Source organism: Sceloporus occidentalis, unplaced genomic scaffold (genome assembly GCF_023333645.1).
Source record: "Sceloporus occidentalis isolate IW3139 unplaced genomic scaffold, rSceOcc1.0.p SCAF_10, whole genome shotgun sequence".
Taxonomy (NCBI): Eukaryota; Metazoa; Chordata; class Lepidosauria; order Squamata; family Phrynosomatidae; genus Sceloporus; species Sceloporus occidentalis.
Window position 1 is genome coordinate 36,104,426 of NW_028316990.1, and position 13,763 is coordinate 36,118,188.

Below are 13,763 nucleotides of genomic sequence, written 5' to 3' on the forward strand. Positions count from 1 at the left end.
GATGAAATGGGGAGTGCCTCTGCAGCTTTAAAATGATCCCTTCATTTCCAGTTAACAACATCTGCCAAAGAAAAGCCTGCTGTGTGCATCTGGGCGATGGAAACCTCCCTCCTTCTTCCCTGCCTTTGGCAAGGAAGTGATGAATGAAGTCTGGCACACTGAGAGCTGGTCCTTTGGAAAGAAGAGAGAAGGGAGCCTTTGAAAAGCAGGATCTGCACTGGAAACCAGTTTCACTCCAGTGTTTCTGGATGGGAGGGGATCAAGCAGGCGTAGTAGACTTTGGCCCATTTCCGGCTCTGAACTTCCATTTGGATGTTTTTTCTGTGATCTTATTTCATGCTTCTGCCTCCTTGGCATGAAATCAGCTAGGATCACCATCCTTTGATATGGCAAGGCTTTGCCAAGGTGGGTGCCTGGGTTTCTGTATAGCATTAAGACCTTCCCCTGGGAGGCCCACTGCAGCATGGTTAAAAACAAGAAGAATACTTAAATACAATAAGAACAAACAGACATTTTTGAAGCATCCGCCTCATGATATTTAAACTCTAAAACATAACCAGCAATGGCATGGCATAGTGGTGTGAGCATTGGACTGCAACTCTGGAGACCAGGGTTCGATTCTTGGCTCGTCCGTGAAACCCACTGGGTTATCTGATGCAGGTCACATACTCTCAGCCTCGGGGGAAGGCAATGGCAAACCTCTGAATACATCTTGCCAAGAAAAGCCCATGATACAAGGAACATCAAGCCCTAGGTTGAGTTGAAAGAGATCCCAATGGCCATCCAGTCCAACCTCCTGCCATGCAGGAACTCACAACAAAACACCCGCAAGAGATGACTATCCAGCCTCTGTTTAAAGAGCTCCAGCACAACTCTATGGTCAACATGGTTTTTGGTGGGTTTTTCGGTCTATGTGAAACACTTCTAAAACATGGCCACATAGCCTGAAAACCCCACAAAGAACTTATGGATGCCAGCCATGAAAGCCTTCAACTATGGTCAGCGTTGACCAAAAGTTGTGCTGGGGGACCTGGAGATTCCCATAGAGAACACTTCTCTGGGCATTTGAAGGTCCTCCAAGTGCTATTCTATACTCATCCTCTGTTGACCATTATGTTGTGATGCAGGATCTAGAGATTTCTAGAGTGGTATTCTCTCCATTAAAAAATAGTGTTTTTTTATTTGTGGTTTTCCATTTTCACGGGGGTCCTGTGCCCCTAAACCCAGCGAATGTAGAAGGCATACTGTATAGTATTTTTTAAAAATGCCTATCTGCATCATCTTGCATCTTTGCCTATCATGATTTAAGAGCTACAATCATTTTCAGTCACTTGGATCTCTTGTTACTGGCTTTACTTTTGCCCTTCGATAATGAAGCCATCCGACATGGTGGGATTCGGCTTGCTTGGTATTAATGCATGCCTTGTGGCTTCTGCAAACGCCTGGGGAGTTCCAGCGAGCCTCAGTAGACACTGTCTCATTTTCCACTCCAGGATTTGTTAAATGTGATTATATGTGTAATTTGCATTGGTAATGAGGGGTCCGATTCTGCTCTCCTCCAAGTCGGCTGGAAATGCCTTATGGAAATTTGGAGAGGGACAGAATCAGGCCCCTCAGAGGACCTTCAGAGCTAAGAATGTCTTCCAGCGTCTCCCTTCGCCGACGTCTTATTAAATGCCCCAGTGAAGTGTGTGGATTGGAGGCGGATGGGGATTCTTGGCAGGCGGTGGAATCGCTTGATCTTTTTCTGCTTTGCTTGCCATTTTGAGAAAAGACATGCTCTCAAAAATGTAACATTTCTCCCTGATTTTTCCGAGTCGATTCCCCCCACCCAAATTTACTTTGCAAAAAAGAAGACGGACATACTTGCTCAACTTCCCCAGGTATTTTCAGGTTCCTGCCTGAAACTTTGGATAGTCAATGGCAGCAATAGTGGACTAGGCAAATCAATGCCAAGGCTCAGTATAAGACAGCTTTCTGCATTAATTGGCATTTTATTCAGAAACACGAGGGCTGGCATCTTGCGTTATCTTTAAAGGGCACCCATTAGGTGACCTTGAGCAAGCCACACTGTCTCAGCCTAACATGCAATGGCAAATCTTCTTTGAATAAAGAAAACCCTATGATAGGATTATTTTAACTTCAAGGTGACTTGAAGACACATAACAGCAAATTCTCATGTAGGTGTACATAAGGCTTCAGCCTTCTCTGTCTCTATAAACACATACACATATTCCTCTGTGAATGCCTTTCTGCTTCACTAAGTTTGATGGGGGCAGAGGGTGGCACAGGAAATCTCTCAATGTCTCAATTCCCCAGCCTCCTCCTCCTCCTCCAATTTTGCTCTGAGGCAGCAGCATCACACAAGCTCTGTCTGTGAGACTGCAGCCTTATGTAATCCTCTGTTGAGAGAGAAGCCCTTCTGTGCATTTGCTCTCCTCCTGTTATTCTTTTGTGTGCCTCTCTCTGCCTTTGAGGCATCACTAGCCTCTCTAAGGGCTCTTACAGCTGTGTTTCTTTCCCCTGATTTGTGGTTCTTGCATTAAGATCTCTATGTTGGCCATTCATATGGCATTCTATGTCAAGGGCAAGGAACCTTTGCCCCTCCAGATGGCTTCGACTGCAATGTGCACCATTGCCATTTTCTGCATTTCAGGCTGGAGCATTGGAGGAATTGAAATCTAAGAATATCCAAAGGATTCCCCTCCCATGTACTGTGTCCAGAGCTGATCTTGGAAATGTGGCTCCTTTGGACTACTGTTTTATTTGATTTAAGGTATCACCTCCCAGCCCACAAGGACTCCCAAGGCGATGAACAAATAAAAGGATTTGGAATAGCAAAATAGCCTCCCAGCTTTACCTGCTCAGCCATGGGTTAATAGTTGTGTTCAACACTCTCCCACCTCTGAGGGTCTCTGTCCATCCTCAAAACATGTTCATGCAGATAAAAAGTAAAGCGTCTTTTCCTACCGTCTTATCAAAGGACAGCTAGGTTTGGACATGCACAGACTGAGCTAGCAAGATCAAGCATCCATAAAAATAACTTTTATTGGTAATGAGGAAAACGTCCCAATATGACAAACCCTCTTTCTCAAAGAGTTAGCTTACCCTGCAGGGGTGGCAGCCACAAAGTACCGAGCCTAAGCTCCATGGGACCCACCTGAATGGAAGTATTTAACACAAAGATTTGTTTTCAAGATCAAGGGCAGAACTGTATGACACAAAGCTCAACTACAAAAACTGTTCCACCTGCAGTTTATTATGAAACCCATGTGAAAATTATTGCTGCCAGTGGTACCTGATGGTTTTTGTTCAGAAAGCTGTCATGGAGCATTTCTTCTAAACGCACAAAGTCTGGACCCACAATGAGTGAGACAATGCTTCTTGTGTATTTGTCAGACAGGCACAGAATCAAGTCCAGTTGGATCTAGATCTGCCTTGAAATGGACTCTTTAAAAATAGTGCTCTTAAAAGCACTGCAGTACACAGTTAACACTGTAAGTCAGGGACAGAGCTTGACAAAGTTACATTTGGACTCCAGTAACTAGAATTTCCAAGCCGCCCTAGCCACTGGCTGGGGATTCTGGGAGGTGCAATCCCCACAAGGTGGTCTTCCTATGCTGTCATCAGGAATGGGCAACATCTCACCCTCAAAACTGTTGTTGTACTGAAGTTCCCAGCAGCCCCAGCTAATGAAAACGGGAGTTGTGGCATCAACAAAATCTAGGCCACAAGAAGCCCACCCTATCCATAAGTCCATAGCCTTATGGACTCCAAGAATTTAAAGTATTGCCTACATACTGTCATTTTTAAGAGCAATGCAGTTTCAGTATTACTGGTTTGATTGGATACAAATGGTTTGTAGACCGGTTCTTAACAATGAAGCATTTACCATGAACTTGCCAGCTTCTCAGGGAGGGTGTCCTGTCTGTTTCTGGATCTTCTTACATGTTATTTAACTCCCTTTGGAAAATACTTACAAAGGGCTTCCTACATGTGGGTCTGACACTGCTAGTAATTCCTAGCCGGGAGTGCTCATCTGCACAGGAAGGGATTTTACAAAACGGCCCTTTGTGTTCTTAGGGACAGAGGAGGGCTGTTTGAACATAGCCTTCCAAGGATACAACAAGGTTCTGAAAAGCTGCCAGCCCTCCAAGCTGGAGATCTCCAAGCCACAGCTACTTCAGTAGCAGTCGGCTTCATTCTCGTCTACGTTCCCTTGAGCCGAGAGGATATCCTGCAAGAGGGAATGAGGGCTCCGCTCCAGGTGATCGCTACTTAGATCCAGAGACCTCTGCAAGCCCTCCAGGTCCATCGACCTTAAAACCGTGGGCAGACACTCAGGATGCTGGAGAAATTTCTCAGCAGAATCCCCAATGGTATGGATCAGTGCAGAAGGAGATGTGCCTCCTGGCATTTCCTCTTGATGAGCCCCATCACCTAGTTCTGACCTCTTCCCCGGCTCCAGGCAGTTGTCCTTGCAAATCTTTGATTTCACGGCTAGAAGGACCTGGCAGGCTTTCAGGCAGACTGGCCTGTCACAGTCCTGAAGGGCTCCAAAGAGGAACTCAAACAGCTTCACTCGACAAAATGTCTGTAACAGTTCAGGGAGGCAGGGGGGCATGTTCTTGGATGGCAAGCAATAAGCAGTATATGGACACTCGACAAGCCCAAACCGTGCAAATGTTTGGGCAGCAAAAACCTTTGCCAGCTCCAAACCAGCCACTTTGACTTCCCAGTCCAAGTCTCCGCTCACAGCTTGGATTGCTTTGGAAACAAACAACTCGGGGGTAGCCAAGACATCCGGATGGCCTTCCTGCAGCCACTCGACAAAGACGCCAACCACAGCTCTGCGAGGGAAGCCTTCGGTGTCTTTGGTCAAGATTTCCAGCAGGCGAGTGCCGACACTGCTGGCCTTAAGGACAAGAAGAAAAAGAAGCATGGAATCCAAAGGCTGCTTGTTCTTCTCCTCTCAATCTAGTCTAGATCTCTCTTTTCTAGGCCACCTGACATTCACAAAACAGTATCCTACCTGCTAAGATCAGAGTGTAAAGCTGTATGTAGCCAAACAGGACTGCCTACACACACGAGGGCCAAATTAGACTCTGAGGAACCCAAAAGGGGGGAAAACATGAGGGAGGAACTAAGTAGGACCTCTCCTTCCCTCAGCTTCAAGCTCTCTAGCCAAAGAATGCTGGGTGACTATTGGAATAAAAAGAACGTAAGCAGGAGGGCTGGGGATGGAATGGAGTCAAGGCAAAGGGTGTGGGTGGCTAGTTGGAACCTTAAAACAGGAATATACCAGGGTCAGGGCAGAGCATGGATACATTATTTTTTGAGTACAATTCCCAGAGGTTCTCAGCCACATAGTCACTGGAATTCTGGGAGTTCTGGTCCCAAAAAAAGAATGTTTCCAAGATCTGGAATAGGTATGAGGAATATGAGGCACTGCTTAATGTGCATGATGGATGCGTATAAGGCAAAGCCTTGGAACAATCTAGGAGTTGTAGTCAAACCTCCAAGACAAAATGTTGTACTGTACCTCTTTGTGATTCCCATCGCCATCTGAGCTTGGTCCCTTGGAGTCAACTCCAGCCACTAGGGAAAACCGCCCCAAAGCTTTCACTGCACTGGCTCGAACATAGCTCTCCGGGTCATCCAGGAGGCCCTCGGCAAGTGTCAGGACTTCAGAGGAGAGCAGCTCTTGCCAGAGACCCTCTTGCCCTGCAGCAAAACAAAGGCATGCAACTCCCATCAACCCCAAATGATGTGGCCTGTGGTGAGAGATCATAGTAAGCCCAAAATATCTGCAAGACACCAAGTTGGGAAAGGTTTTCAAAGCAGTAGCCGTGTTAGTTTTTTGCAGCGTAAAAAGGAGGAAGCATTTGGAGAGGTGTGTTTATATCCACAAAAACGCATGCTAAAATAAAAACCAGTTGGTTTTAAAGGTGCTGCCACATTCCTTTGTTTCTCCTCCTTTCCTTCTTTTCAAGCTGAGAAAAGCAGTTCTAGGAGCTGATAGATAGGGTATGGAGGGGGGAAATCTTCTCTTTCACTGCCTCTGAATCAGGAATCATCTGCCTTTCCATACAGACTTTTTGTTTCACTCCCTGGTTCCTTGCCAAGGGAGATGCCATCTTTGTGCTTACCTCTCAAGGGCTTCATCACCAATGTGAGGTACTCCAGGGCAGAGTCACGCACTTCCCAGCTGGGGCTGCACATCCGTTTTTGTAACACAGGTAACATCTCTGCAAAAAGGAGGAGGACAAAGATGGCATTAGAGAATTTTAGAAGCAGAAACCCTTAGAGGTCCTCTGTTCCAACCCCTCCATCAATGCAGATACAAGGCCAATTTATTGGCCCCTGACACTTATCCACACCCTGCATGTTCTGGTTAAGAAGAGAGTAGGCTTTCTTCTCCCAGTAGCTTCCAGGAGGAACAATTTGCCTTTTAAATAAGTCATCGGGGGGGGGGGGGGGCTGCAACCTCAAAAATAGCCAGTTTTTAAAACTATTTCCATGGGTTTTCTCCTTCATTTTTGGGTTGCCCACCTGTCCCATGGAGAGCCTCTGGGCAGAAAACTGACACACACCCCCAATCAGCCAACATGGGTTATATATGCTCTAAGTCTTCTAGATTAAAAGGTATGTTTCTTTTTCCCCTTTTTTTAAAATGCCTTGAGAATGATGGGAAAATATGCCTTCAGCCCATAAGCTATACATCTGCTTGCTTTACTATAAAGGTGACCTAATTTATCTTTCTCCAGCCATGAGTTTAATACCTCTGAAAAACTGCTGATGCCGCTGAAAGTCAGCAGTTGAGTCCGGTGCTTCCAAGACGGTCAGAAACCATTTCAGTGTTGCGTGAAACACCTTCTTCAGGACCTGCAAAGGAATAAAGGAGAATCGCCAAAATCCATGAAAGATGCACCCACAAAACTGTAAAGTAAGCAGAACATTTTGTCCTTGTGGACTCTTAATTCACAATATAACTAATCTGGCTGGGGGGACTGTAGTTACTTAATATTTGAACACACTCTGCAGCCCTGTTCCACAATTGATCCCTTAATGCAAGGGGTGAGAAATCTTAATATCTGCCCAAGCCTGCTTTCCCTGGGGCAAAGCCTGGGAAAGAGACCTTTTTTGAACTAGCATTCCCAAAATGTCATAGCCAGCATGGCCAGTGGCCATAGGAGTGGTAGTCCAAAAAAAGAACTTTCTGGAGATCCACCCCAATGCCCTTTGCAGTACATACCACTCGCAGGGGACCTATGTGAGCCGCAAAATGTGTGGCTGCCCTTGCGTTAGCGGCGAGCATGCATTTATTTATTTAAATAATTTTCGCACACACCCTTGAGCCAAAAAGACTTCCAGGGCTCACTTAGGAAAGTCATTAGCGAGAAAGTCTCCTCCTTCTGGCTCACAACCTAAAAGACACATCATACAAGCGACAAGGAAGGAGGAGGGAGAAGGAAAACAAAGAAACAGAGACACCACTTCTTATCACACCTGGCTGAGATGGAAACTCTTTGAGTAAGCTTAGTGGAATGGATGTAACAAGTCAGAGTTCTAAGAGAGAAGGACACCTGTATGCAGCAGCCAGCTAAGAGCACAGAACACTAGCCTTGTCTGTCTTAGTGATGTGACTGCTGCACAAGGCAGTATTACATACTCACAGTATTGCTGGTGTCCGGACTCTTCAAATATACAAGAAGAATGTCAAAGACCCGTTCTACAGCTTCCTCATAAGCTGAAGCTAAACACAAAGAGATGAACAATCAGGGATTCCAATTCAGAACCAACAAAACAATTGGACTATGGGATGGGTGCTCTATTTTTAACTTTGTTATGGTTTTGCATGGTTTTATATGGCTTGGCATTTCAATGGTTCTAATGTAATTATATTTTTTTAAAAAACTGTGTTAATTTTTAAGCGTCAGGTTTTTAGCCGATCTTGTTTTTAGCTCTGTGAGCCACCTCAGTTCCCATGCTGGGAGAAAGGCAGCATACAAATGGAATAAATAAATATATAATTAATAATTGAGCAGCGGGAAAATTGCAATTGAAACAATAGCTCCAGTAATTTAAAAATTCAGAAATAAGGGAATAGATACAGGTTGAGTCTCCCTTCTCTGAAATTCTTGGCTTGGATTTTGGTGCTTTTTGAATTTTTGAATATTTGCATATACAGAATGAGATGGGACTCAAGTCTAAACAACTTACTTGCGCACTGAGAAAGCGCCGCAAGAAGTCCAAGGGCCGCCCGCTGAACTCGGAAGCAGTCAATCAGGATTTTACCAAGCGTCGCTCCCAGGGAGGAGACTGGGACAGCAAGACCGACGCAGAACTGGAGTACAGTCACCAAAGAGTGTAGCAAAGGCTTATGGGGAACTTCCACTGGGGAGCAAGCCTGGTGGAGAAGAAAGGAAAAAAGGAATGCATTTCCAGCCTATTCAAAAGAAAGGCCATAACTCAAAGTGATGGATGCAAAAGCTTCCAGCAACAGGGAAAAAATATTATGCAAAATCTAGAACTGGATGATGCAACCTCTGCATACTGTGCAAATGAAGCCTGTTTAACATAATGCATACAGGTTGTATAATCCAAGCTAAATTGGCTGAGCTAAATGAAAGCAATGCGGTTACACTAAGATGATTGTTTTATCACCAACTGGTGCTTCTGCAAAGGGTCCCATATCATCCCCAGACAGCTTAGTGGGCTCCATGGGAATTGCAATCCAACATATCCAGAAAGTACCTGGAAGGGGAAGGCTGCTCCATGCCTTACCAAGTACTGGATCTCCTCAAGATGAGCTAAGGTCTGGCACAGGAGGCTAACACATGATGCTCTGGAGGAGAGGAGAGATTCCACAGAGGCAGCACAGGTAGAAGACTGATCTAGCAAACCTGGAGGGAATGAAGGCAAAGATACATGTAAACAAAATGCTTCTCTGACATGTCTGGCAAAAATCTAGAATGAGAGGGGGGAAATCAAAAAAATTATCTAATTTGTCTGTCCACAAAGGGAGAGAATCCATTTGGGACATTCTTATATGTATTACTGATGTTTTTATTTGCCCCAGTCTTCCCAACCTGATATGTTGAACTACAGCTCCCATGGTCCTTGGGGTGCAATCAGTTTATGCAGGTATAAGATCCACGAGAACTACATCGGTATACATTCACACTACGCTAAAGGTGAAGAAAACCTTGGCCTTCATTTTCAGACTCCATCTTACTTGGAAACTCTAAGGAGTCAGAAGCAGCTCTCGAGATGCAGTCCATTGGCTGGAGAAGAGTATTCAGAGCTTGCCTCTTAATGGCCTCAGGGCTTGAAAAAGAAGGGGAAAAAGACAACTACTAAGACTTTCTTGCATCCTGAACAGATCGTCCATCCCCAGGATATCTCACTGGCTGAGAGTGGTTAACAAAACCTTCTGCAAACCTTCATGGTCAGCATATGAGTTTCAGATGCTGTTGGTATGTGAGTGAGTTCACAAAGCATCTCACTGGCTGAATGTGGTTACAAAATGTGTGTACCCACATCCTCACCACCCACCATACATTCTGGTAAATGGCTGAACATGGAGGACAATGTACCAGCCTGGAAAGGCTGTACTAAAGCAACACAAGTCATCTAAAGTACTTCTTTGTTTTCCACTCCTAATTATGTGATTCATCAGCCACTTGACTTTAAAGATGAACATACCATGCCTCCAGTTTTAAGAGTCCCAAAGCCAAAGGGCCAGACTGAGTGAGGGTTAAGTTCTTCAGGGCAAGCGCGACCAGCTTCCAAAGGCTGCACTCAGGACTGCTAAAGGCAGGAGATCTATGAGATGGAGACATACCAAGTGAAACACAAAGAAGGGCACCACCAGACATCAATCTCCTTTAAGCATCAAGGTCCCAAGCCTATGGAATCTGACGCCAAAGTTAGGTGCTGCCTCACTATCTTCCCCTTTGTTAACTAAGACGGACCTGTCAAAATATTTGCATGGATAACTGAACAGACTCCCACCTTGCCATGCTAAGGAACAGCTCAACCAACGAGTGCCCTGCTTGGACAGGCTCCTCTGTCAAAAGGGACCCTACAGTTTCTGCTATCCGTGACCAAAGGACCTCCGTCCATGGGTCCTGGTTGTGTTCAAATAACGTTGTCAGTAGCTTCAAGGAACGTGTGACATGGGAAACATGATGGGATTTAAGGGAGTCCTCAACACGAGTCACAATCATTCGAGCACAAGCTGGCCAGTCGCAGTCCTTTGTACAGAGAAGGCGAGACGGTTCAGACTGTACAGAGAAGATGAGCAGGCGGGCAAGAAGCCGACTGGCTCCGGAAGCAACAAACAGGCTGCGGTCTCCCTGAAGAGCGAAAATCACATCTAAGGCTCCTGGTTTAAGGCAGAGAAAGAGAATGACAAGGATGCAGATGATATTCGATCACACAGGATCTCACAGGAAACGTTCTAGATTCTGTTGGTTTACTTGGAGGGACTGGGATTGCATGGCTCCTCTCTCTTTGCAAATTGAGTCTACTGTTGTAGGGGATTAAATGTTAAAGTTGCTAACTTCCAATAACATGTGGCAACTTTAATTTAACTTTTAAATCATCTTGCACTCCATTACATGGTTGTGAGGGTGTCTCTTCTATTCTTCAGTTTTAGAAGATCCCAGCACCTCTGTGGGGCTCTCAAGAGCAGCTGCAGTATACACATTGTGGGAAGTAAAAAAAGCATCCAAGCCGCACTTACCAGAGTTGCAGAGGAACTGAAAGGCACTATAGTGCTGCAGCATCGTGTAGGCGCCCAGGACCCAGCCGCTGCGGATGGTCATGTCCTCCCACAACGTACTGCCAAGGGCCCCTGCTTCTCCAAAGGCACCAAACACCACTTCCCCCTGCTGAACCAAGAAACACAAACACATCTTATCACAAGTGGCATTTCTAGAGCTAGAGCTGTGTCCTGGCATAGATCTCACTGCTCCAAAGGAAGGCTCATTGGCACTAAAGGTGCAAAGGAGGTCATGGCATCCAGATTCCCCTTAAGCCATATGCTTAAGTCTCTTGCCTGAACTTTTGGCTTTCATTTGAAAAGTCAGCATGATTCCAGGGGGCAATGTGGCATGTCAGATGATGTTAAACCACAGGTCCCATCATCCCTTACCACTGGCTATGTTGGCATTGGCTGATGGACTTGGCATCCCAGCAGGAAGAGTCCTGGAACACATGCAACCTCAGTTTTATCTAGCAACCGTTGAACAAAGAAATGCTCTCTGGCAAAACATGTTGTGATGTGATCACATGCAAGCACACCCAACACAAAGCTTAAAGTTAAGCTAAAAAGCTTACAGGCATTGCAGTACTGTATTACACTGGTTCCAGTGTATGGAGACCTGGTGGTGCAGTGGTTAAATGCTGGTACTGTAGCCACAAGGTTGTGAGTTGGATCCCAGGGCTCCAATGTTGACTCAGCCTGGCATCCTTCCATAGGTCAGTAAAATGAGGACCCAGCTTATTGGGGGTACTTAGCTTACACATTGGAAACCGCTTAAGGAGGCCTTTGATAAGAGGTATAGAAATATACTTGCTATTGCTATATTGCTACCGTTTCAAACCCCGACTAACCTGCAGGTGTTGGAAACCGGTTTCAGAGGCAGCGAGTATCCCAGTGAGCCGCAGGATGAAGGAAAGGATGTTGGGGTTTGGCTCCACTTGCCTGAGCACCGCAAGGATCATCTCCGTCAAGCATGGGTTCTCCTCTAAGAGCAGGAGGCTGGATCCTGGAGGCGGAAGCAAAGGGGAAATGGGGAAACCCTTAACTCTGCTAAGATTTAGTCTCATGGCATAAACCTACATGTCTCTTCGTAGAACGAACCCTGAGAGCCCCATCACCTTTGCAGCCATGGTTGTTGGGGGTACAAGATAGGGCTTTCTTGGCGAGTTTGGAAACGTTGCCCTTGATAAACTGCAAGTGGCTCCTTGGCTCCAAACTCCGTCCAAGTGCCAACGTACCTGTGCTGGTCAGGGTCTTAAACCAGTCCAGTAACTTCTCCAAGCAAGTGTCATCCGAAACGGGGCACCCGGGGTCTGCGAGGATGGTACATACGGAAGGCAGCAGCTGGGAGCACTTTTCGTCCATGATGGTAAAGCAGGTGGGTCGGGCGCGGGTTAAGGCTCCTCTCCCGGGACAAAGACGGAGCCTGCGGAAGAGACAGGACCTGCGTCCGTAAGAGAGTACTGACCAGGAACACAGGAGTTGGCATTAGATTTAAGAACCCAAGAGAGGAAATAGCAGGCTGTTTATGGAGACTCGGGGAGATGGCTTTTGTGGGGGTTTCGGGTCATGAGGCCCTGTTTGAGAAGAGTTTATTCCTGAGGTTTCGCCAGTATCTCTGGCTTTGGCTTCTTCAGAGGATGCTGGCATGGAAGAGAGTGGGGCATAGATATTCATATATATACATATACTTAAATACACACACATATATATATTCATATATCTATACACACACACACACAGTATGTGTGTGTATATATATATATATATATATATATATACACACACACATATATATATATACATTCATATATAAATATATACACACACACGTACATATAGGGGTTGGATTGGATGGCCCTTGTGGTCTCTTCCAACTCTATGATTTATATATGGATACACACATATAGACACATATATACGCACACATTTATATACACACACATATATACATATATCTACATATATACTCACACATATATGCACATATATAAACATTCGTATATATATATATATATACACACACACACACAAATACACACACACAAACATATGAACTTCCCAATATTTTGCCCCCTTGGAAAGATCCCTGGGTTCTTCATTTGGAGCCAGACCATCCGCACTGCAGAAATAATCCGTTTTGACCCCACTTTTAGCTGCCATGGCTCAGGAATGCTACAGGATTCTGGGAACTGCAGTTTGGATTCAGCTCCAGAGAGCTCTCTCTGACAAAAATGCCTTCCAAAACAACGACAGTTTCCAGGATTCCCTAGCATTGATCCATGGCAGTTAAAGCGGAACCAAAGCGCACCGTTCCTGCAGTGCGGACGCAGCAGCCAAGCAACGCTTTTGCCATCGCACCTACTTCTAGGACTCCGGCTCCTTTGGGGCTCACCGGCCCGCTTCCTTCCTCAATCCTCAGCCAGGCACACTGCGCATGCGCAGCCCTGCCTCCACATTGAGCATGCGCAGTGGGAGGGGGTCCGTTTTGGCTGCCATGGCAACCGCGCATAGAACCTTGGGATTCGTAGTTTAAGGAGGGGAAGCCATTTGGTAACAGACATATTTACATATATATTTTTGTGTGTGTGTGTATGTATGTATATACACAGACACACACATATATGTACTTGGAAAGATATGCATTTGGGGTGTGTGTGTGTATATATATATATATATTTGGCAAGATACATATTAACATATTTATTTTGATATATATATGTGTGTGTGTACTGTATATGTATATATACACGCACAGAGACACATATATTTACTTTGTCAGATATGCATTATCTATCTATCGGTTCCCATAGGAACAGAAGCTTGTGACGTACTAGGTCTCGTCTGCGCATGCGCGTCGCCCGCTCTCCACCCGGAAGCGCGCTCCATCCGGGTCCTCGGTTGCCTTGGCGGCACGTTGCCATGGACGACGCCCTGAAAGCCGGAAGTGGGGCGCGGAGGCGTGGTCGCCTGTGTTCCGCGGGAGGCTGGA

At 45.7% G+C, this 13,763-nt stretch overlaps 1 protein-coding gene across 3 annotated transcripts; it reads right to left on the reverse strand.

Annotated features, from left to right (window-relative positions):
- Positions 1–3,030: 3,030 nt before the first annotated feature.
- BRAT1 (BRCA1 associated ATM activator 1) lies at positions 3,031–13,188 on the reverse strand. Of its 3 annotated transcripts, none has more exons than XM_089540616.1 (14): positions 13,137–13,188; positions 12,010–12,197; positions 11,623–11,777; positions 10,751–10,898; positions 10,018–10,390; positions 9,709–9,828; positions 9,239–9,330; positions 8,758–8,906; positions 8,224–8,410; positions 7,677–7,756; positions 6,783–6,885; positions 6,150–6,248; positions 5,543–5,724; positions 3,031–4,915 (listed from the first exon to the last, which is right to left on the reverse strand). In XM_089540616.1, the coding sequence occupies exons 2-14, from the start codon at positions 12,134–12,136 to the stop codon at positions 4,184–4,186; spliced, it is 2,547 nt and encodes an 848-aa protein (XP_089396742.1). In that variant the 5' UTR covers positions 12,137–12,197; positions 13,137–13,188; the 3' UTR covers positions 3,031–4,183. The 3 variants fall into 3 exon arrangements, with proteins under 3 accessions (XP_089396742.1, XP_089396743.1, XP_089396741.1); XM_089540617.1 differs by having other exon boundaries at positions 8,788–8,906; positions 13,133–13,161; XM_089540615.1 differs by having other exon boundaries at positions 13,133–13,161.
- Between the last annotated feature and the right edge of the window lie 575 nt (positions 13,189–13,763).